At 36.3% G+C, this 25,061-nt stretch overlaps 1 protein-coding gene across 4 annotated transcripts in view; it reads right to left on the reverse strand.

Annotated features, from left to right (window-relative positions):
* The window catches only part of ADGRV1 (adhesion G protein-coupled receptor V1), a 583,497-nt gene that overhangs the window by 531,403 nt on the left and 27,033 nt on the right, over positions 1–25,061 (reverse strand). For all 4 annotated transcript variants that reach the window (XM_074383772.1, XM_003920760.4, XM_074383775.1 and 1 more), the window contains exons 2-5: positions 7,722–7,906; positions 5,097–5,246; positions 3,473–3,568; positions 1,605–1,709 (exon numbers count right to left, since the gene is read on the reverse strand). In XM_074383772.1, the coding sequence (XP_074239873.1) occupies positions 1,605–1,709; positions 3,473–3,568; positions 5,097–5,246; positions 7,722–7,906 (536 nt within the window). The remainder of the gene's footprint in view (positions 1–1,604; positions 1,710–3,472; positions 3,569–5,096; positions 5,247–7,721; positions 7,907–25,061) is intronic.

The raw sequence follows: 25,061 nt of genomic DNA on the forward strand, positions 1-25,061 counted from the left end.
TATGTAGTTAACTTAACTACCATATGATGTGGACACCCACAGCATGAACAAAATTATTCTATGCTTCCATAGAACTGTGTTACACAAATACAAGTCTCCATTTCATTGATATTACAATTAATAATTAGGAAATAAACTGGTATCAGAAATTGCTAACACTCTAATGCTTGAAAATAGTACATGATCATGTTCTGGATCCTAAAAAACAGAAAAATTAGTTGAAGATTTAAATGTGTATCTCATAGAACAGCAATGTGGTGACACAATGATGGGCACATGGTCAGCAAGCAAGCAAATAAAATGGTTAGAGCTAGCACCTGAAAAATACACCTCACCCATAGCTTATCGTATTCATGCCACATCCTGTAACATTCATGGATTCCCATGGTGGAGTGCAATGGCTATAACCAACATCCATTCGGTGTACTGAAAAAAAATAGGGGGTGGGCGGGAAGGCATGGTGACTCATGCCTATAATCCAGTTCTTTGGAAGGCTGAAAAGGGAGGATCACTTGTGCTCAGGAGTTTGAGACCAGGCTGGGCAACATAATGCAACTTCATCTCTACAAAAGCATTAAAACTTAGCTGGGCATGGTGATGTACACCTGTACTCCCAGTTATTCAGAAGGCTGATATAGGAGGACTGCATGAGCCCAGGAGGTTGAGGCAGCAGTGAGCCTTGATTGTGCCACTGCACTGCAGCCTGGGCATAAGAGTAAGAGCCTGTCTCAAAAAAAATAAAAATAAAAATAAAATGGGGAAAGACAACACATTAAATAATTGTACGCAAACCTAAGTAATCCAAGGGTATTTTAAAATTTCACATATTTGAAAACATTTATCATAAAAGTTCTGTGAATTTTATAGGATTCACATTATTATTCTATTTTATGATGTATTTTTCCCACATATCTAAAATGTTAGCTTGTATTTCATGTAAGCATTGTATACACAAGCAACAAAGAAAACATTTTTTATATTAATCATGCAATGTATCAGATCAGAAAAGTATTCATCTTTATTTCATTGTATTGTGTCATGTTTATTATATAAAGAACTTTGATTTTCAAAACTGCAGCCATCTGGCATTAACTCCAGTGTTTGCATTTAAAGTGATTTCAGGGCTGGGCATGGTGGTACATGCCTGTAATCCCAGCACTTTGGAAGGCCAAGGCAGGCAGATCACCTGAGGCCAGGAGTTCAAGACCAGCTTAGCCAACATGGTGACACTCTTTCTCTACTAAAAACAAAAAAATTAGCCAAGCATGCTGGCACATGCCTGTAATTCCAGCTACTTGGGAGGCTGAGGCAGGAGAATCACTTGAACCCAAGAGGCAAAGGTTGCACTGAGCTGAGATAATGCCATTGCATTCCAGCCTGGGCAACAGAGCAAGACTCTGTCTCAAAAATAAAAATAAAAATAAAAATAAATACGTAATTCCAGCTACTTGGGAGGCTGACAGGAGAATTGCTTGAACCCTGGAGGCAGAAGTCGCAGTGAGTCAAGATGGTGCCATTGTACTCTAGCCTAGGCAGAAAGAGCAAAACTATCTCAAATAAATTAATTAATTAAATTAAATTAAATGATTTCAGAATAAACTTACCTCAAAAGTCACAGTGACCATTCCATAGGTTCCCTTTTCCCTGATGAGAGTGAGAGGCACAGACTCATTTCTGCCTCTGGGCTCACTCACTGTGATTGAGGGAAGCTATTGAGGAGAGCAAGCACAGATGATCAGTAGCTAAGCAATCAGAGGTATAAGGCGGTAAAACTATTACCTCAGAAATGCTCAATTTCCAAAGACAAATCAATCCACACTGCATGATAAGAATGTGGTGTTTCCGCCGGGCGCGGTGGCTCACGCCTATAATCCCAGCACTTTGGGAGGCTGAGGCGGGTGGATCACGAGGTCAAGAGATCGAGACCATCCTGGTCAACATGGTGAAACCCCGTCTCTACTAAAAATACAAAAAAATTAGCTGGGCATGGTGGTGAGTGCCTGTAATCCCAGCTGCTCGGGAGGCTGAGGCAGGAGAATTGTTTGAACCCAGGAGGCGGAGGTTGCGGTGAGCCGAGATCGTGCCATTGCACTCCAGCCTGGGTAACAAGAGCGAAACTCCGTCTCAAAAAAAAAAAAAACAAAAAAAAAAAAAAAAAAAAAAAAAAAAAAAGAATGTGGTGTTTCCTAGCTTCAATGAACTATGGCTTTAAAATGCTGAAAAAGTTAAAAATAATAGTATAAAGGGAAAATAAAAACTAGTCAGGCAAAAGATTTGGGTTCTTGACCTGGTTCAACCATCAACTAGCTGTTCTGCTGAGGAATTTAAAGGTTTCCTAGTTTAAAGATGACAAACTCAAATGCTCACAGGGGCCCGGTCACAGACATGAGTTGAGCCTCCAGGCCAAGGCAGCAGGTCACTGGGACCACCACTTCACCTTGCCCCCAACCACTCTTTCTCCACATCAGCCAGCTTGTCAGTGAAAAAGAGACACTGCTAATAACTTTAAGGACAGGATCTTTGCGGGAGGTGAAAGCGAGGACTTCAAAAGAAATATGCTGCTTTGGCTGTGGGAAACTTAGGGTAGGAGAGGAGGAACATGGACACAGGCAAGTGCACACAGACTGCAGAAGCAGTGGCCAGCTCTCCAGGTTGCAGCGAAGTTCAGTTGCCCCATCCATAACTGGGGTTAGGAATGCCCGTCTCGAGGGGTTGTGATGAGGATTCAATGAGATAGTTCACAGCAAATTCAACTGTACTGGAAATAAACTTGTTTTTATTTTAAGAGCTGGAAACAATTTCTCTCAAGGAGAGACCTAACTTGTGTATTTGTTTCTAATAATAAAACCCTCTGAACAAAGGATTGGCCAGAGCCACAGAAATTCAGTTAAAAAATAGAAAATAAACTATTGAGCAAAAGTGAATGGGATGAAATGCGAGTTTCAACCTTCAGAAAATATTAATTAATGGGAAAATCTAAGAGTTGAGATGACTATAGAATTTTGAAGAGCAGTAATGCCTACTATTCAATTTAAGTTCACAGTAAGTTTTTTGAAAAGTATTCTTTTAATATGCTTTCTCATCTCCCATTAACTCCAAACTTTGAGAATAGTCTGACAAACACCACTTTCCTTAGGTGCCATTTGAGGAAATCAGACAAAAGGCATTGGGTGGTATATCTGAGTTAAAGACCAGACAGGAGAGGTAACAAAGGATTCAGGTGAAACGATCAACAGAAAGAGATTAGGACAAAAGATGACCACGATCATACAAGTCTCCTCAATTCACAAACATCTTAGGTAGAACAAGTGAACAGTCTACAGAATGTGAAACAGGGATAAAGTTAAAGTAAATTTTATTTAAATATCAAAAGACAGAATGACACTAGCTAACATCATGAAAACTAATTTTTGAAACTTAATAAACCATTATCTTATCAACAACCATGAGTATCATCAAATTGAAGCCATACCATATTAAACGAAATAATTCCAAATGCATTGTCATTTGATAATATTGTAACAGTAACAGTCCTTGGCCATCCGAGCTTCACATTTTCTGACGATTTCTAAAATAAAATCCCAAAAGTAATGAATTAAAAATAAAATAATAAACTAAATATTTGTTTTGTAGAATTTGTCTTCAAATAATTATTGAGAATATAATAAAAATACATGTGTAATCTTAATGCACAGATTAAGAAAACATTCAAAATACATCGATGTGGTTAAGAAGTTCCAAATGAAAAACTTTGAAAAAAGTTTTGAAAACCTGTAGTCACTGACTCTTAATACATGATCGTATAATGATAAATAATCACTGGCTAGTAATGCTATATTATAAATTAGTTATAATTCTGATGTTGTCACTTATATAACAGAGAATTAAATACACAGTACAAAATTCTATTCAATGTAATTTTTCTTAAACTATTGAAGGTATTGAAAATTTAGAATTATTCTATGAATCACAGAACCAAATTAAAGACAAAACATTAAAACATTGTTCATAAAATTGAGTCTATCTGTAACATTTCTACTGATATTCAGCATAAGTGTATTTTTAAAAGAATGATTTAAGAGAGCAAAACATAATTGTTTCAAGTGTCATTTTCACAAACATTTTAATGATAGTGACATAATTGCTCAAAAAAAAATTCTTAATGTTCTTTAGAAAAAACAACCAGAATTGTGTTAGCAAGTCATTGCCTCAACCTAACAGATCAAGCCATAAAGTTCAATTAAACCTAAAGCTTTTCAAGTTCTTTTCCCAGCAGTGCTCTGAATTTAAGTCACAGGGACCTCCCACTTCTATGCCTGCTTTTTGTATCCTTGTTCTTTGAACTCAGAAGTCACAGTCATTCTTTGTACACCTGGCAGCAGGGGAGGAATTAAAAAAAAAAAAAGCCAAAGAGCAGTTCAAGTTTTCTGGAGCATCTGTCATGGCAATTCCTGAGTAAACTGAATGGATCCAAAAACTAGCTGTAGAATTTCTGAACAAGATCAAAAAATAACCAGACGGGGCCAGGTGCGGTGGCTAAAGCCTGTAATCCTAGCACTTTGGGAGGCCGAGGCGGGTGGATCATGAGGTCAAGAGATCGAGACCATCCTGATCAACATGGTGAAACCCTGTCTCTACTAAGAATACAAAAATTAGCTGGGCATGGTGGCACGTGCCTGTAATCCCAGCTACTCAGGAGGCTGAGGCAGGAGAATTGCCTGAACCCAGGAGGCGGAGGTTGCGGTGAGCCGAGATCGCGCCATTGCACTCCAGCCTGGGTAACAAGAGCAAAAACTCCGTCTCAAAAAAATAATAATAATAATAACCAGATGGTAGAAGTGCTGAAGAGCCTGTCAGTTTTGGATTCTATGAATACCACCACCAGTTATCTGAATTGGTTTATCTCTAGATAGATATATTGCTGAGCACTGAAAGATTTTTATAAGTTTTATAAGTCCTCCTTATAATTTTTAAAAACATGACCTTACCTGTAATGTTAAGTAAAAAATAAAAGTTTCGTCAGGCTCAAAACATGACCTTACCTGTAATGTTAAGTGAAAAATAAAAGTTTCGTCAGGCTCAAAACATGACCTTACCTGTAATGTTAAATGAAAAATAAAAGTTTCGTCAGGCTCTGGTAAGTCATCATCACATACTGCTATGTATACTGTTCTGTTTGTTTCTCCAGTAGGTATAAAAGCTGCAGCATATGTGTCAAAAAAGTCACCAGTGTCCTCTCCATAGAGCTATCAAATGCAAAATATAGATCGTTCTTATTTAACACAGTATTAGGATAAGTAAAACTGATGTTAATTACAGCAATCAAGAGACAAAGCATAAATCAAGTGACATTAATGTTTATAGATAAGATGTACAAAAACAAAAATCATAAATATTTAATAAGTGAAAAAACTTATCCTCAGAAATAAACAAAAATAAATGGTTCTAAACAAAATCATTTGTTCATGCTGTGAAATAAAAATAAATATTTAGAAAAATAATAATCATATAGGAAAGCAATTATGTGAATTTTCTTTCTCTGCTCCTGATTGATTTGGAGTAAACTACAGCAAACCTAACAAGAAGACAAATTATAGCTAAAATTCTCACAAAAATGTTGCACATATGCACAGCTACACAACAGAATATTATTCAGCCATAAAAAAGAATGAAATCCTTTCATTTGCAGCAACATAGATGTAACAGAAGGTCATAATGTTAAGTGAAATAAGCCAGATGATGAAAGATAGATATCACATGTTCTCATCCAGGTAAAAATGTGGATCTGAGGGAGGTAGAGAGTAGAATGGTGATTACTAGAGACTGGGAAAGGAAGGGGGGAATGAAGAGAAGTTGGTTAAAGAGTACAAAAACAGAAGGAATGGGTTCCAGTATTCGATAGTACAGTAGGGAAACTATAGTTAACATTAATTTATTGTATATATCAAAATAGCTAGAAGAGAGGAATTGTAATGTTCCCAACACAAAAGATTAGTGTGTGAAGTGAAGGACATCCCTATTTCCCTAATTTGATCATTACGTATTGTATACAAATATTAAAATATCACATATACCCCCAAAATATGTACAACTATTATATATCCACACAAAAAAAGAGAGAGAGGAGGAAAAGAAAGAGGTGGATGTGACCTGCCAAAAAATGCATCGGGAAAATCAATTATTTCCCTATCAATTTCAAAGAAACTGCTCTTTCCCAAACTCAACCTAAAGTTGTACTTACATTCTCCCACATCTCCAATAAAGATCTAAGTCTTTTAGCATTTCAAATGTATTAGTCATCATAAACTTTTCCTTAACTTTTTAGGATGTTAGTCTGTAAAATCAGCATTACTAGTAAGGATTCTCAGCATTATTGGCAAGATTCTGCATGAACTTGTGCAGATCAAAATGAGATCTCTTTCACCAAAAAGCTCAAATGAGTAATTTAGCTACTAGAAAAAAATATTTTATTTAGTAAAAAACAAAAATTTTCCTATACATGTTTTTTACTAAATAAAAAAAATTATTTAGTAAAAAACATGTATAGGAAAATTTTAGTAAATTTCCAGTTTTCATACATAAAAATAAATTAAGTTTTAAATACTTGAGAAATCCAAGTAAGTTGTTAAGAGTGTGGGAAAATACACCTTACTATAGAAAATGACACAGCTTTAAGAAAGAATTATCAAGAGCCACTGAAACAAACAAAAAAACAGTCATTCAGCCTATGAAAATCATTTAACAATTCAAAATATATAAAAATCAATATATGTAAATAGTTTCACCAAAATAACAATCATAACACCAAAAATTAGAAGCAACCTCAATGAAAAGGAAGAATGATCACGAAGTAATTACAACATCATCAAGAAAAGTTGGGAAAATGATAGAGGAACCTGAAGAAAATGTTAGGATTCAATCAAAATTATATGAAAAAGATTATCTAATATAATGTATACTCAAACTAAAAATAATTTCAATATATATAGATACATGTCATAAATAACTAAAATTATAACATTGGATTTGATCATAGATAGTTTTTCATCATCTTCTCTTTTTATAAGAGTTCATAATGTAATAATTAAACCTATTACTTAAAATTTTATTTTTGCGAACAAAAAGTTTAAGTACTTCCAGACTCAAATATAGCAATACTCTTAGTGGTCACATGACATTACTTTCTAATTAAAAATAGACACATACTTATGCACACACAATCCACCCAGTAATTAACTATGTGCAAGATAGATCAAGAGTTCAACAAATTCTGCCTAACATTTACTTAAATTAATATATTTATTTTTTCCCATTAAAAGAGCTCTTGAACATAACTAAAGTTTTTTTCCTACTGACATTTTTCTACTTTTAAGTATTCCATACATTTTCTCTACACCACCTTACAATAGATAGTACATCTGAGCAGAAATAGCTACAATCCAAATTACCCAAAATGAAACATTCTTGTTTTAAAATAAATATATGAACACTGTAAAATGATCAGTCTATATCTTTAAAAACAGTACTGTCAAATGCACATGGTTATGTTGGAGCCCTCTATAAACCTGTAAGAAATATAAATGGAATGGTGTTATCTGCAAATCATCTATCATTTATCATAATGAAACTGCTCAAAATCTCATACAGAAAAAAAAATCCTTGCCATTAAAACTATGAAATGTATCTATTTCAGCAAAAATAGAACTACAATAATGTCTTACCGATACAATTGCAGTAACATTTGCTGGCTCTCCTATCCTTTCAATGATAAGACGAATAACTGTTGTACTTGTTTCATTAACAACAAATTCAGTTTGTCCAGTAAATCTTATTTCTGTTTCTCCAAACACAAAAACGATGAGTAAAGCTGAAAGAAAATTTACTAATAAAGAGGCAGAGGGCATCCCTAAAAAACAAAACAAAACAAAACAAAACAAAACAAAAACAGAAAAAAATATCATTCACAAAATACATCTAATCTATTTTCATTACACTGTTGTCTATAGATACAAATACAGTATGAAGAGTTAGTAAATAAGACATAAATACATGAAATATTAAGTCATCAAACTCAAATGTGTGATGACAGAAGTTAGAAATTATTATTCCATTCTTATGGTTCTCTTTCAACTGTTCAGAAATATTTTTGTTTTTTTAGCTTTTATACCAAGATAATAGTTACAAGTTAAAGTTATTTATTAAATTTATTTCATTTAAAAAATTTATCAACATCTACATTTTAAGAAAAACCTAAGCAGCCAACATGGAAATTTAATTAAACCCCAGATTTCCACAAATGAAGCTATGAAATACCAGCCAAAACTGAAACAGTTGAAGCTAAATTTTAGCAATAAAATGATTTATTGATTGGTGTCTACTTTTTCCTTAAATTTATCTTCTTTGAGAATTGTTTTTAATTCTTAGTTATTGCTAGGAAATTCTAATCCATTGAAAGGAGGGATGAATTTCCAGGACTTAAATTTCTTTCATTTTACTAGCTAAAATACTAAGACTGCATTTTAGAAAATGTCCATGTTGCTTTGCAAATTTGGCAAAGTGTATAGTTCCTTTTTTCCACGACATCTACTTTTTTTTTTTTTTTAACTACGATATGTGTGTTTATGAGTCATCAATATTGTTCCTACTTTCAACACTCTGGGATTCAAGTGCTTTCAAAAGCACAACAGTGCAGTGGTCTCCTAAAAGTGCTGCTGTTTTGTAATGTAGATGTACCTCTAAAAATGTGAACAATTTCCCTCACAGATCATTAAGATTTCATGAATCTATGTGATCAGTCACACGAACATAAAAAGTTCATGTGCTTTAAAGGGGAGCTGCATTACATACTCTATGAGCCAAAATGCTTCCTATTAATCTTTACCTTTGCCAAGAAGTAACAAAATTTTCTTATATGCGGTGTTTCCACTTTACACATGGCTTTATATTTAGGAACACCAAATACATGAGTTCCTGGCATATTTTAGGATTTAAATGCAATGTTCTCAGTTAAGCATATAGACAATGCAGTCTGAGACTGCTCAATGATGTCTCACACACTTCTGACTGCAAACTCCAGACAGGGATGCCAAGTTCAAATAAAGTCCAGGAAAGAAATAAGCTAACAAGAACAGAGATGCTGAAGGATTGGGACTTCTTTTGTACCTGTCCCTTCTCCCCAGATAACCCTGCCATAAGGCTAAAGAACTTGCAGCTTTCCTTGACCAGCTGCAAACTCTTCCCTGTCTTCTAATCCAGGAATGCTCATGGAAAGAAAGGAAATGAAAAAGATGAAAGGGAAGGGAAAAAGCAAAGCATGTGTGAGACAGGAAAGTGGGAGCGGTTCTGAGCTAAACCAAAGCCAACTAAAGGTCTTTTAAGGAATTCTAAAGCCAGAATGATTTCACACCCCACTTATGACAAATAGAAGGAAAGAAATGAACAAGGTACAATGAAGAGAGTAAAAAATGGAAGAGGGAGAAGGTAGCAACCTAGGCTTTGGATGTGAAAGAAAAAGATCAACTATGGTCTACTGAGATTTTGAAAGAAAAACCTAAACTCCTTAAACAGGAGATGTGACAGAACTGGGAACTGAGAGAAATAAGACATCTGAAGTGCAATGTGAGAGTGAAAGTGAGATTAGAGCATAAATAGAGGGAATCATGAACAAGTAAGAACAGTTCTCAAAATTTGTCTTGAATAAGGATCACCTCAGGTAGTTGTTAAAATGCTAATTTTCACTCTCAAAAATTCTGATCTGGTGGTTCTAAAATGAAGCCCAGGAATATGTATTTAACAAGTGGCCCTGTTAATTCTGATGCAACTGATCCTTGGTATAATACACTTTGAGAATTACTGTCCTAAAGTATAAGGAATAGTGTTAGAAGTGTGTCCTGGAGTGAACATACAAAAGGCCACATTTGTAGTTGTAAGTTAACTACTGAACTTTTCAATGCTGTATGTGTAAACTTCCTCATGTTTTTTTCATATTCTAATATTGCATTTTAAGATTTTGTGTATTCTGAAGAAAAACTGTGATGAACTTCAAACAATGATCATAACAGCAAATGATTATGTAGCACTGTTTTAGGTACTTTATATATATTTACACATTTAATCTTTACAACATCTCTAAGAAGGTAAGCATAGCATTAGTACCATTTTATAGCTGAGGAAACTAAAGCAGACACGGGTTAACATATGTTATATTATTCAGCTAAGTGGCTAGGTAGGATTTGAATACAGGAGGCTAACTCTGAACTCTCAACCCAATAACCACACTATACTACCATTTACATTGTATTTCAACAAATCACACAACATCACCTTGAATAATATGACAGATCATTTATGCTACATGTTTCCAAGCATTCAAATATTTTAAGCTCATGCACAACAACCAAAAACTCCCATAAGACTGCATGATTATGAATCTCCTAAAAGTTTCACTTTATTATTCTAATAAACATTACATTTATTTAAATGACACTACAGTTCTCTTGACTACTTTAAATATTTAACAGCATCTTTTTATGTCAGGACCAATGAGCTCAAATGCTGCATTCTTACAGTTTCCCAGGCAATTAGAGCTCCAAGATCCTGTGTTTAAGTCAGTAAATTCATTTTAAATTGGTCCACATCAGTGAGTTTTGAGATTATGCAAAATGAGCACACAGGCATGATTGGAAATGCCTCAAATTCTGTGACATCATTGATAATTACATCTCCTTTGCTTTCATCTTTTCACACTGTATGAAAAGTTGTTGTGGCAAAGTTGGCATTCAATAGAATTTAAAGATTAAAAAAAAAGCTTTGAAAATGAAGTTCCCATTAGAATACAGGCATAATTACACAAATGCTGAAGTTTATCTTTTAGGGTAACTAGGTACATTTTCTTCTATCATACTAAAAATCTGGTCTTCGGAATTCCCTTTTTAAAATTAAACTCACAAGACAAGGCATTAGTAATTGATGCAGCACATTAAGTCTTAAATCTATTTTAGGTCATATTTTCTTATTAGATTTAACAAAATTTTTTCATGCCCTGTCAAACCGCTTATTTTTAAACTTCTCTATAAAATGAATTTCAAACAACATATGTTTTAAGATCATGATGTGCATAATTTATATTCTGTTGCAACTGTGAAAGAATAACTTTAGCATCACTGACATCATTCCTCTTCTCCAATGGCATGATACTCCAATATTCAAATCCTCTCATTTCCAGCTATCATCCATGTCCTCCACCCACCTCCCACTTTTGTTTTGTATGACTCAAAAGAAACTATAACTCTTTCTGCCAATATATCTCTTATCTCTTAACACATCTCTTAGCATACTAAGATGATACGTAATTTCAGTTAATTTCTTACTTCTTATTTCCTTAATTGTATTGTGAGGTTTTGATAGCGTCCTGATAACGCACAGGCAGAAAGTCTCAAATTATTGAATTCTAGTAATCATATTCAGTGTCTCCAACAAGTCACCTAATTTTGCTCCAAAAAATTTTCATAATTAAAATCTGGACTATATTAGACCAGCTCTTACAGTACAAAATGGTTGTTTTCAGAAAAGCAGCTTACAGTTTAATGAAACATTTGTATATTGTGTACCTGTACATCATGCAACACCCCGTGCTAATCAATCACTGAGGACACAAAGATACTTAACTATGTTCCTTGGCTCAAATAGAGTCATTGGTTGGGCATACGATTCAGATCAGGTCAATCAAAGCCAAGAAGACTGAAGACACAATTTGGAGGCTTTTGCTTCAGCATAAGAATGGAAATTCCCCTCTACCACCATATTTGGGATTGTGATAACTGGGGCAAGTTCTCCCACAGTCTGAAAATGAAGCCAACACAGCCAAAGACAGAGCCAGAGGAATGAAAGGAGCCATGTTTTGACAGTCAAGCTTAAGCTCTTGAATCTGGCTTTATCCTAGATTTTTCAGTGACTGAGATAATAAATTACATTTTGTGCTCTAGCTCGCTTGGGTTGAGTTTTCTGTCACTAAACATCAATATTTATTCACCATTCTCTCATATGTGATACTGCAAACTCATATTAGAATAAACAAAGTGGAAAGTCCCTCTGTTCCACTCTAACATTCAATAGTATTATTCTTATCTAAACATTCATGAAAGGATACCACACTAACTATCGTCTGTTCCCATGCAATTATTACCACCATCTGTACTCACAGTCTAATACTTTCCCCTCCACCTCAAAACTGGCAATGACTAATAGGACACTTAGACAAACTAAGGATGTCTTCCGAATAGAACACAGCAGGACAGGAGTGTACCATATTGACTCAGTGTCCTGAAAAAGCTAAGGTCCTTCTTAGTTTTTTTACCTTGTCACCAAGGAACCCCAATATCATGCTTCTTTGCCTTAGTCTGGCTTTAATTTATTCCTATTGCTGTTGTCCAGGATGCTTCTTTCTTCCTGTTTAAAAATCTACTCATATTTTCTCTACTTTATTTTTTAATCTGGATTACTTAGCCCATAAGAGCATCAAATATTATAAAACTCATCAACAACGTGTCATTATAACAAATACATTCTAAAGCCTGTTTATCTAGGACAGTACCTTCTTCCCATCTTGTCTCAAATCAATGATGGGCACCTTAGGAAATGTAATAAGCATAGTATGTTCTGATTACATGGAAAGAGTCATTTTATCTTTGCCTGAATAACTATGTAGAAGCAGAGTAGAATCAGGAAGAGAGTAAAATAAATAAATGAGAATTAAGACCCAATAGAAGGCAATGAAATAAAATCATAATTCAATTAATGTTGCAGTAATAAACATTGCTTAAAAAAACCTGCCCTCAATTTGAAAGTTAGCTCTATTTCTTTACGTTTCAGAATAAACTATAAGATATCCATGAGTGATGGGACACAGACCTGAATAGACAAATATTACTAGTGCAGAACTGAATGAATGCATTGACCTTTTAGCTTCATCTTATGCCTTGTCAATGCCATAGCAAGCATCTTCCCACGGTGTGACCGCCAGGTAATTAATACTGAAAATATGATCCTAAAGGAACAAGGTTTTCAAGTTTAGAATTACTTGAATTCTATTACATCTACTAAGGGGCATTCTAAAACTATAGAATTACTCCTGTGGAACAAGAGAAGCTTCATCATTCATATCATCAATTATTCATCTTCTAAGAATTCTTAATCTGTCTTATTTGTATCTGGCAAGTACCACCAAAAAATACTGACCTTTGCCCTCTCCCAAAGCAAAACAGAATTTAAGTTTACAACTTTCAAAAACAAAGTAATCTAATGTTACAATTAGAGTAAGTGCTAAACATTTTAAAACTAATAAATAAAAAGAATAGTCTTATTCAGACTGTTATGTTACTGTCTTTATTTTTATTTATTTTCAGTTTTTGAGAAATGCATTTTATTTTATTCATCTTTAAGGAACTTATATAATATTATGCATGTGGCATAATATTAAAAAGGAACAAAAAGATAAACTAAAAAATAAGCCTCCCTCACAGTACCCTCCACCAGCCATATGCTGCTCCTACCCACAATCAATCACAGTTATCAACTTCATCTGTATCTCTCAAGAGATTGTTTATATGTCTATACATATATACACAGACATATATGTATTCCAGCAGAAAAAAAAATTGCTGGTACAAATTTTGTCTTCTTCTGCATACAGACTGCATGCAGAAAACAGCATGTTTCCAAGATATTAGTTAACAAAGAAATATCGGGCTTCCATGTGGACATTTATGTTGGGAATATGTTTATTGTCTCGGATATACATCATCATCATTGTATATTTCATCAATAAAATGGCAGTTTCCACTGACTTTCACTACAGTCATCAATTCACTCTCTGGAAATAGTTGACACAATTATAGTAACTTGCACTTTCCTAGATCACATATTGTCAGACCTACATCAATCAAAAGTGGTTGCCCTCTACACATGATGGGCAACAGTCATCCTGGGATCCATGTTTCTATCATCCTGGAATCCCTTTGAATTCTTTCCTTGGGTCTGCTAAGACAATCACTACTCATCCATCTGCCTTCTGACTCCAAAACTGAGTTACTATTGCTTTTTTTTTTGTCTTCCTTTTGGCCTTTGTGTTTATCTAATTGTTTAAAAACCCTTTTCTGTAAGGTCTTATATTAAAGGTGACTAACTAAAGTTAGTAGTTAAATTCTATACCCAATGAAAGTATTAGTTAAGTGGAAGGAAATATCATAATTCCTAACATACAAGACCTAAAACTTCGCTCTCTACATACCCTTTCTCAGGATGTTACTGAAGGGCGTTCTCCATCAAAACAAGGAAATAAAGCAAATAAACTAAGAAAGAAGAAAATATAGGACTAGCAATTAAGAATGAAACACAGGAAAGCATTAAAGGAAATACCAGGATGATATAAAGTGGGATACCAGAATGACTGCTGCCCCCCAGGTGTAGAAGGCAACCACTTTTGATTTGGCAACATGTGGTCTAGGAAAGTACAAGTTACCATTATTGTGTCTACCCTTCCCTGGAGAAGGAATGGATAGGTGTAGTGAAAGTCAAAGGAAACTACCTTTTTAATTGATAAGATCTACAATAATTATGGTGTTTAGCTGAGATAATAAATATTTTCCTAACACAGTGTCTACATGAAAGCCTAATATTCCTCTTTTAACCAATGCCCTTCTGTTTCCTTCTGGTACTTATCACAATTTGCTTTTATTGTGTTTCTCTCCTTAGAACAAAAACGCCTGCAGGACAATGACCTTGCTCATCTTGACTAGCTTACATACCCACCACCTAGCACAGTCCCTGTTATATAATGGCCCTCAAGACATGCTTATTTAATGAAAAAATGAGTAAAGAAGTAGATTAACCCACCTCTTAGAGTAATGGGAAGGTAGGAAAAGCGTGGATAGGAAAAGAAAGCAAGAGACTCTTTTCATCCTTCCTTGCCGTATTTAGTTTTGTCAGATCCAGACAGTTACTCTACTCTGACAATAGCACAGGCACAGACATGAGGATCACAGACACTGATTTTTTTTTAAAAAACGTATCCAAAACTTGAATACAAGCCAAAAAGTACTGCGTGGACTATGCTTTTAATGATCACACCAAGCACAGACCCACCCAAGATTTGGAGAAACACACCAAGTTAAATCAATAACGGTTTACCATTGATAAAAGATCTCAGACTTAGTGAAATCACATATAAATTTGAAAACCTTTGTCCTATAAAAGTGCAAGTACTTTTTTCTTATCACCCTTTTACTTGACTAAAAAGTGCAAGTAACTTTTGTACAGTGAAACAGATCATACATAGGTTACCACTTTATTTCCTGGTAGGATGTTAACCAGTTTTACATCTCACCCAGAAATCTTACCTTAACATTTCTTTATTATTTTCTTGTAAATCCTTTGTTCCAAAAATGCTCTTTGAACTAGTATTAACAGTTTATTAGTTTCCTCACTAAGTAATGGGTTGAATAAAATCTTGACACGTTCATTTTATATTTGTGTGAGATTTGCACTTTTAAACTTTCAAAAACTGTACCTTAACACAATAATTTTTTCCAGAAAAGTAACCATGATAAGACAAATTGCCATGGTATATACATAAGACTGGTTCTATAATGGTCATTTCCATGAACAATAATGCAGTATAGATAAAAACTTTCAGGAAAAATAACGTTTTACATAACAGAAACCGGGCAAGTAACTATTTGATCTAACACATAAAGTATTTTAACTCACATAACAGGGCTTCTGATTTCTATCTTCTTTCTAGAATACTTAAGCTTCACATTTTCCATGAGATCATGTACTCCGTTTGCATGAGTCATCAACAAGGAGTTCACAAAAGCCATTCGAGCTGTTTATATTTGGACCACATATGCCCGCCACGGAAACAGGAAGAACAGTGTAGAGAAGCTTTAATTCCAGAGTTCTGTGAGTTCTAGAAGATTATGGGTTTGAATTGTGCTTTCCCTCTCCCACATTTGCAAAGCACAAAATGAAAATCTCACTAATCTAAATCTTTTGAGGCCAATTTAGAAGCAGTAAGTCAAATTTGCTGATATAGGTTATAAATCTGAGTATGTGACAATATCTCTGTCAAATAGTAAGATACCATTTGTCTTTCAGGTCCTTTACAAAATAAGGATCACGCGTTTAATTAAGATTTCTTAAACCACCATTAGATGGCACCCCTCCATCTCCAAAAACAATCAACAGCAACAATTTCTCAAATTATGAAAAGAGGTCTAAGAATCTAAGGATAGATTTTTGCCCCCTATAACTCTTCCCAAACAAATATAATTTTGCAATTCTACATAGATCTTAAAGACAAAGTCATGAAAAGCAATTCTCTTGAAATTAAGATCTCACGGAAAACAGCTTTAATTAGCTCTAGTCCAGGCGTCCTCAAACTTTTTACACAGGGGGCCAGTTCACTGTCCCTCAGACCGTTGGAGGGCCACCACATACTGTGCTCCTCTCACTGACCGCCAATGAAAGAGGTGCCCCTTCCTGAAGTGCGGTGTGGGGCCGGATAAATGGCCTCAGGGGGCCGCATGCAGCCCGCGGGCTGTAGTTTGGGGACGCCTGCTCCAGTCAAACAAAAAATTATTTTTTTCTCCTGAGATTCTGTAGTATTCTCTAAAAACTTTTAAATTGTTTCTTTGGATACTTTCTGTGAGTTTCTTTCTCTTCATTGAAGACCGTCTGTTTTATTGAAGAATCTAGGTGCCTGTGTTTTCTAAATGAATTATTTGCACTTATTGCTGGTAAGAAAGCAAAAGAGGGAGTTTAATGTTGTAAACCCAGATGCCTAGGGATATGATGTTTTTTAGTCCAAACTGTTTACAAAACGGCACTAAAAGATCATTTTTGCCAAGATTTAAAATTTGAAGATTTCACATTTAAAGAAATGGATTTCCAGATTATTCTGAAAAATTACTAGAAATGGCAAATCTGGGTCCACATTTCTCCGTAGCATCCCTTGCTGGAACCAAGCAGTAGCTGCCAGTTAGACAGAGAATTTGCTCTCCTATATCCTCCTAAAGCCTCCTCAGACTAGGGTCAAAAGGAAAGTAAGAAATTTCTTATCTCCACATCATTCAGAGGTAGAAAAGCAGTCCACAGGTGGTTAGTGTGCATGTGCGTATGTGCATGCACACATGCACACTCACCACCTTGTGGAATACCTCCATGCAGTGTCCCAGTACTTTGATTTTTTAAGACAATGGGAAGAATTTGTGGCAGTGCCTACATGAGCATCCTACCACAGATACCATGAAGCCTCTAGCTGGACACTGCAAGCACCTCCTGGGGTGTTGAGTCTTGAGTCACCTCCAAAGCAGGAGGCAAGCACTGATCCCACTCAGCCTTGGGCTCAAGTCTAGTCTCTGCCACCTTCTCAGCTGTTGAAGTTTAGACAAATCACTTCCCTTCACATGGCCTTGAGTTTCACCAATTGTTAAATGGAAGCATAACAAACAGCTACAGTACTGAGGTAGTTATGAGCCCCAGGGGAGGGAATCCATCTCTGTGCACCATGAAGTGCCAGTTTCCAAATTCTAGACCTCCAATCTGCACATGGTCAACAGACCAAAGGAAACAGCATCAGGCATCCTGGACTGTCTTATATGAGAACCAACCATACACCCACAATTCCTGTCTACCTTCCACAGTAGCAACATTAGAGTGAAGGAATGTGTGAAGCAGATGGAAACACGGGGAACTTGAAAGTTTAAAAGACAATGAAACTCATCATGAACTTAAAGGTCAGGAGATAAATGAATTACAACACGGCATCTGAAAGAACAAAATGCTGGGGCTCCTGATGTTCCTGGATGACTCCTGAAATTTGAACCACAGTATCTGCCACCTCTACACACCGCAACTGGCATAGGAAGCACAGGTCAAGGTCTGGGAACTTTGCAGGTGCCTACCCTCCCAGCTACATCTACAATTTCAGAGAAGAACAGTACTTTTCATGGTTAGAAAAAAAAGTTTGTATTTACTCTGTAATAATTTGTGGTTCTTCCAGGTTAAAAAAACAACAACAACAAAGACAAAGAAAAAAATGATAGAAACCCAAAGTTAGATCAAGAGACCCTGAAAGTGTTTTGAAATGGAAACCATTGCCACACCATTTTGCACGCACCCAATCTGCCTTCAGGCTCAAATACCACAAATCTTTTAACCACTCAGCTGCTGCTGAGCCACACAATGACTTTTTATCTTGATTTTTTTAATGTCTATTAATCATTTTTATAACAAAATAGAAATACAAAGCATAATGCAATTTGACTAATTAAAGTCAACACTTTATTCCAGTTTTCTTAGTTTTTACCTAATTTTCTTTTTCTGTTCCAGGATCACATCCAGGATGCCACATTACATTGAGTTGTCATGTTTCCTCAGGCTCCTCTTGGCTGTGACACTTCCTCAGAGTTTTCTTATTTTTGATGACCTTGGCCCTTTTGAGGAATGTGGTCAGGTGTTCTACAGCATGTCCCTCAGTTGGGATTTGTCTGATAACTTTTTCAATTAGACTGGGGTTATGGGTTTTGGGGAAGACCAAAAAGGCAAAATGACTTTCTCATCACTTATATAAAAGGTACATACTATCAATATGACTTATCACTACTGGTGTTGAGCTTGGTTACCTGGCCAAGGCAGTATTTGCCAGAGTGTTCCACTGCAAAGTTACTCTTTTCCCTCTTTTCCATACCATACACTTTGGAAGGAAGTCACTATGTATGGCACCCCTCACCCCTTTTGAAAATTTCTTACTGCTTTCCTTTAAATCAAACAAAGTCACTCCTTTCCATCCATCTACCCACTTATTAAAAACCATACCAGGCATTGAAACATTGTCAGGATACTGTATTGTAAATCTGCAGAACTTGGGAATGGAATCTAATTGGAAGATGAATGGGATACACATATGAGAATCTAACAGAATTAATAGAATACAGGATCATTACAGCACACATTTATGTTGCCAAAAGGGTAATTGGTAATTTCAGATTTTCCTCTTCAAATATTCTCTGAAGTCATCAGTGTCTAAGTTCATTATTTCTTCTGTTAATGAGGCTCTTGATCATAACGTTCCAGGTTGTAGTGATGCTTCTACACCCTTATTATGCAAGCCTCCAGCAATCCCCAACTGTCTGCTGGTTTTTACTATATTTCCTTGGTTTCCTCAAGCAATTATAAAGTCTCCAGCAGTATCACTCGCAAACCATTTTCTAGCCATTAAAAATATAAACCATTACCCAGAATTTAGACTAATGGGCCAGTTGGATAATTCCAATTTTCACACTGAAAAAAAATGCAGCAAGGCCTATCAACTATGCCCTTAGAGTACTCTGACACTTACCAGCAGAGCAACTATGGGTAGGCTGTTAACATCTGAGTCTACTTCCTCTACTGCAAAATGAAGTCATAAGACTACTGACTTTATTTTGATATTTTGATCTGGGATTAAGTCCGATGTTTTTCTGTTTTCTAATTCATCAATTCTTTTCTAATCTTTATCAATTGTCTATCCTGATTTGTTAATTATAGTATTTTTTTAAGATTCATAAATTGAAAAACAAGTTAGTTTTTTTATTATTTAAAAGATACGCTTTTGCTCCATATATCGTTTTGGCTGCATTTCAGGTTTTGATAGGTGAATTTCCTAGTGTTATGAAATTCTAAAAAGCCTATTGCTTAGTTCCTGTTTAACACAAGGCTTATTTAGAAGAGCTGGATTTTCTCTTGCTTATTTTTTTTTTTTTTTTTTTTTTAAGACAGAGTTTCGCTCTTGTTGCCCAGGCTGGAGTGCATTGGCACAATCTTGGCTCCCCAGAACCTCCACCTCCCCGGTTCAAGTAATTCTCTTGCCTCAGCTTCCCAAGTAGCTGGGATTACAGGCATGCACCACCACACCTGGCTAATTTTTGTATTTTTTAGTAGAGACAGGGTTTCTCCACGTTGGTCAAGCTGGTCTCGAACTCCTGACCTCAGGTGATCCACTCACCTCAGCCTCCCAAAGTGCTAGGATTACAGCCATGAGCCACCGCACCTGGCCTGGTTTTCCCTTGCTTCTAAGTAAAAGGAAATTTTGGTTTTCTTTTTAAAATGCATCTTTTAAAAAATTTTTTGTTTTTAAAAAGCAGTTTTTATTTAATTTTGTTCACAACGTGTCCTTTTCTGGTTCTCACTTTTATTTATTACTTTTGACACAAAACAGAATTTTATGAACTTACCAATGATATGAAGAAAAATAAACATTTTATTTTTCTGGCTAAACATGTGATGCTCAGATGAATTAGGTAAAGCTCTGGAAGATAACTTATCGTCCAACTAAGTACTACCTCTTTCCCATTTAGAAGGTATTTGCATGTCATATTATCTATTGTCACTGCCAGGAGCCACTTACCAAACTAAAACAAGGTATTTAATATTTTTTAGATACTCAATCCTTTCAATTAACAATTTTCCACAGGGATTCAAGGACTGTACAAAATTCTGTTAAAATAAGAGCCTTAGTTTGCAACCAAAGTACCTGAACATGTTCTATTATTCCCTCAACTTCTATAATCCTCCATAAATTCGAAACATAAAACCTAAACCTGGATTACAAACATTTCCATCCCAGGAAGTTTGAAGCCAATGACTTGACAGTATTAATGTGTTTCTCCATCTGTCTCATACACACTGAACTTGTGAGATTTTATGCTACGATGTTTTGTCGATATGCTTATATCTCTAAGGAAAAATATCTGAGATTGGTCTTCTCTTGCTTCCCACTTACACAGAGATTTATAAATTTAAAAATGTGATGATAAAACCTAAGATCAATTGTTTTATTAATTTCTATAATGCTTGATAATATTATACAAGCATTTATCAATCAGGTAAAAATCAAATGTGAGAATACTCTTTGCTAAATCCACTGAAGATTGTTAAGTACCCTCTAGAAGTGACACTAACTCCAGGGTAAACTCATTTCAGACTGATGAATTTACTGATAAAAATGTTAATGGCTAGGGGTTGTAGTTCACACATGTAATCCCAAAACTTTGGAAGGCCGATGCAGGTGGATCACAACGTCAGAGATTCGAGACCATCCTGGCCAACATGGTGAAACCCCATCTCTACCAAAAATACAAGAATAAGCTGGGCGTGGTGGCACACACCTGTAGTCCCAGCTATACAGGAAGCTGAGGCAGGAGAATCGCTTGAACCCAGGAGGGGAAGATTGCAGTGAGCCAAGATCGTGCCACTGCACTCCAGACTGGAGACAGAGCAAGACTCTGTCAAAAAGAAAGAAAGAAAGAAAGTTAATAACATGAAAAAATTCCATGTCAAAGCATGAAAATTTTCCACTTCTGGGAATGCCTAAGAGTTTATCAGTAACTGATCATTTAGATGGGTCAGAGCTGTTTAAAACACTTTGTTAAAATGTTTTATTTAAAATTTTAAATAAGGTATTCATTAGGTTTGATTTAAATTCATCTTTATAGAGAATCGAATATCTAATATCACATTGACTTTACTTTTTCTGGCTTTCATCAACATGCTTTGTGAGTACACCATTGTTTTTCTCAAAGCATTTATTCCAGGCGTCCCCAAACTACAGCCCCCCTGAGGCCATTTATACGGCCCCTCCCCACACTTCAGGAAGGGGCACCTCTTTCATTGGTGGTCAGTGAGAGGAGCACAATATGTGGTGGCCCTCCAACAGTCTGAGGGACAGTGAACTGGCCCCCTGTGTAAAAAGTCTGGGGATGCCTGATTTACTCTAATCAGCTAATTTCTTTTCTTACCTTTAACTTCTATGTTTTGGGGGGTTTTTTTGTTTTTTTTGGGTTTTTTTTTTTTTTTTTTTTTTTTTTTGAGACAGAGTTTCACTCTTGTTACCCAGGCTGGAGTGCAATGGCGCGATCTCGGCTCACTGCAACCTCCGCCTCCCAGATTCAGGCAATTCTCCTGCCTCAGCCTCCTGAGTATCTGGGATTACAGGCACGCGCCACCATGCCCGGCTAATTTTTGTATTTTTAGTAGAGACGGCGTTTCACCATGTTGACCAGGATGGTCTCGATCTCTTGACCTTGTGATCCACCCGCCTCAGCCTCCAAAAGTGCTGGGATTACAGGCGTGAGCCACCGCGCCCGGCCTCTTTGGGGGTTTTTATGGCCATGAGCTACTACGTACACATGTCCCAAAATTAAATGTTTCTCTTCTATTCTTGCTCTTAAAGGATTTAGTGGGGGGTTTTTTCCCCTATGTTTTAAATGCAGCCCAAACCCTGTTTCAGTACTCTGCTGAGATTGGAGGGATGATAGGGTTAGATTGATATATTTGATTAAAATTGTCTTACAGCTGATTATGAATTGTCTTACAAACATTATGAATTCCCTGGAATCCAAAGCATGTAACAAGTATGAACTAGTTCACAACACCCATGGTGCAAATGTGTTAAGCACTCCATTATTCTCCAAATTAAATTAAATCCTACTCAAGATGCCATGCATGCATCATACTAGCTGGAAATCCATTTTTACCTCTTGGAGCTCCCCTACTTGTATGCTCTAAGAATTCCAGCGGCTAATGCATTCCTAAAGGAGGTCTGGTGTCTCCCAGACTACAGTACTTCAGCAGCCACTGAACTCTGGTACCTGATTCCCTGCCTGAGGCTGGTCTTCCTCCATCTGCCCAGGCCTGCTACTTCAGGCTGTATTCTTTGTTCCTCACTAGCCCCAACTCCTGGCATGGGTCAGCACAACTCTTCAGAGGGGAAATACTCATTGCCTATGCCACTTCTTTAGTGCTATCTTTTTTTTTTTTTTTTTTTTTTTTTTTTTTGGAGACGGAGTTTTGCTCTTGTTACCCAGGCTGGAGTGCAATGGCGCGATCTCGGCTCACCGCAACCTCCGCCTCCTGGGTTCAGGCAATTCTCCTGCCTCAGCCTCCTGAGTAGCTGGGATTACAGGCACGCGCCACCATGCCCAGCTAATTTTTTGTATTTTTAGTAGAGACGGGGTTTCACCATGTTGACCAGGATGGTCTTGATCTCTTGACCTCGTGATCCACCCGCCTCGGCCTCCCAAAGTGCTGGGATTACAGGCTTGAGCCACCGCGCCCGGCCTAGTGCTATCTTTAGACTACAGGGTCCCTAAGCAGCTCCCTCTGGCTACAGGACTTAGTGCCAAGTCTTTTCAAGAGCTTAGTCTTTCTGTTCATAGACACAAGTTTGAAAGAGCTTAAAGGAAACCCAAGTGTGGCATGTGGGCACTATTGATGTGCTGTGGCTGTGTCTAACATTCATTCACATTCAAGGACATTCGGAAAGTACTCACTAAGTCTCTACTATCTGCCAGGCATAATTGAAGGCGTGGGTACACCACAGTAAACATGACTAAGAAGCATTTAAATAGAATTCCATCTTAAGTGAGTTTTGTCCTACTAAGTAAAGAAAAAGTAAATCCTCTTTAGATCTGTTCTTGCCTCCCAACTACATCCTCCACATTACTGTGTGAACAGTTGCTGAAAAATGAATAGGTTATCTTCACACATTTAAAATAAGAATATTTATTCTTATTTGCTTTCATTATTGCATCAGATTCCCCACTGGTATTAACTGTCCACCCTTCACTTTTGTAATAGTTCAACCACTTAAAAGATTTTATTTCCCTTCCCTCAAAATTCTCTATCTCCATAGACTGTCTCCAAAAATGGAACACCCATACTCCTAAGAACAACCCACCATCTAGGCTTCTAACCTCATTCTTTCACGTTTAAGATTTTAATTCTACTAATTTATCTTTCTCCTCCCTTCTCTTCTCCCTCCTTCCTTCTCTCTCTCCTTTGCTCCTCACCCCACAAATGCACTCTTCTCACCGACAAACAACTTCCCATTCTCAGCCTGGTTTCCTCTTCAAGCTTCCACCTCAACTCTCTCCTTCCATTCAATATCAGATTTCACCCTGTCCTCTGAGCAATCTGAGCTTTGCCCAGTCCCTGTGAAAGTCTCCCAATGCAACTCTTACCCTTTCATTTAAGTTCCAACCAATATTCCCCCAGTGTGGTCTATGCTATGCTATGCCCACATTTTGATCAGACTAAAGAATTCACTTAGAAATACATTTAGGAAATATGTTTGTGCCAATACTAAATAACCTTCTTAAATATTCAAAATACTTAAAGTTTATGACAAACCCTAAAGGCCTAAAAGAATATAAACAACTTTTATTCAACATTTTCAAAATCCATTATGACCACAGAACAATTTTCCCCATTGATATTTACATCCTGCAGAACTAGACTCATGTGGTCAGCTATTAAAACACTTCCCGAAGTTTCTTGCAAGCCATTTTGATTACAGTGGCAATAATTCTTGTTAAAAAAAATAAATCCCCAATCCTGCTCACACATTCAACTGACTTCTTTATATCCCTATACAGATGTCCTACCAGTCCCTCAAATATATGTCAAACCAAAACTAAGTGTAACACCTCCCAGCTACTCTCTGCCTCTGTCCTCATAGTGAAGATGAATTGGTCACATATCCTTTATAAATCACCTGTAATATTATTTTTTGTCATATAACTACAGACACTCACTACTCTTTGTTTTTTGTTTTTGTTTTTGTTTTAAGAAGGGTGTTTAGTTCATTCTCATGATGCTATAAGGAACTGCCCAAGACTGGATTATTTATAAAGGAAAGACATTTAATTGATACACAGTTCCACATGGCTAGGGAGGCCTCAGGAAACTTACAATTACAGCAGAAGAAAAAGCAAACATGTTCCAGGGTGGGAAAGCCTGTTATAAATGGGAAAAAGCCCCTTACAAAACTCTCAGAACTCATGAGAACTTACTCATTATCATGAGAACAGCATGGAGGCAACTGCCCCATGATTCAATTACCTCCCTTCGGGTCTCTCCCATCCCATATAGGGATCATGGGATCTACAATTCAAGATGAGATTTGGGTAGAGACACAGCCCAAACTATATCAAATGGGGTCATATTTTGTTTATCTTTGCATC

The sequence above is a fragment of the Saimiri boliviensis genome, chromosome 1 (genome assembly GCF_048565385.1).
Source record: "Saimiri boliviensis isolate mSaiBol1 chromosome 1, mSaiBol1.pri, whole genome shotgun sequence".
NCBI classification, from domain to species: Eukaryota; Metazoa; Chordata; class Mammalia; order Primates; family Cebidae; genus Saimiri; species Saimiri boliviensis.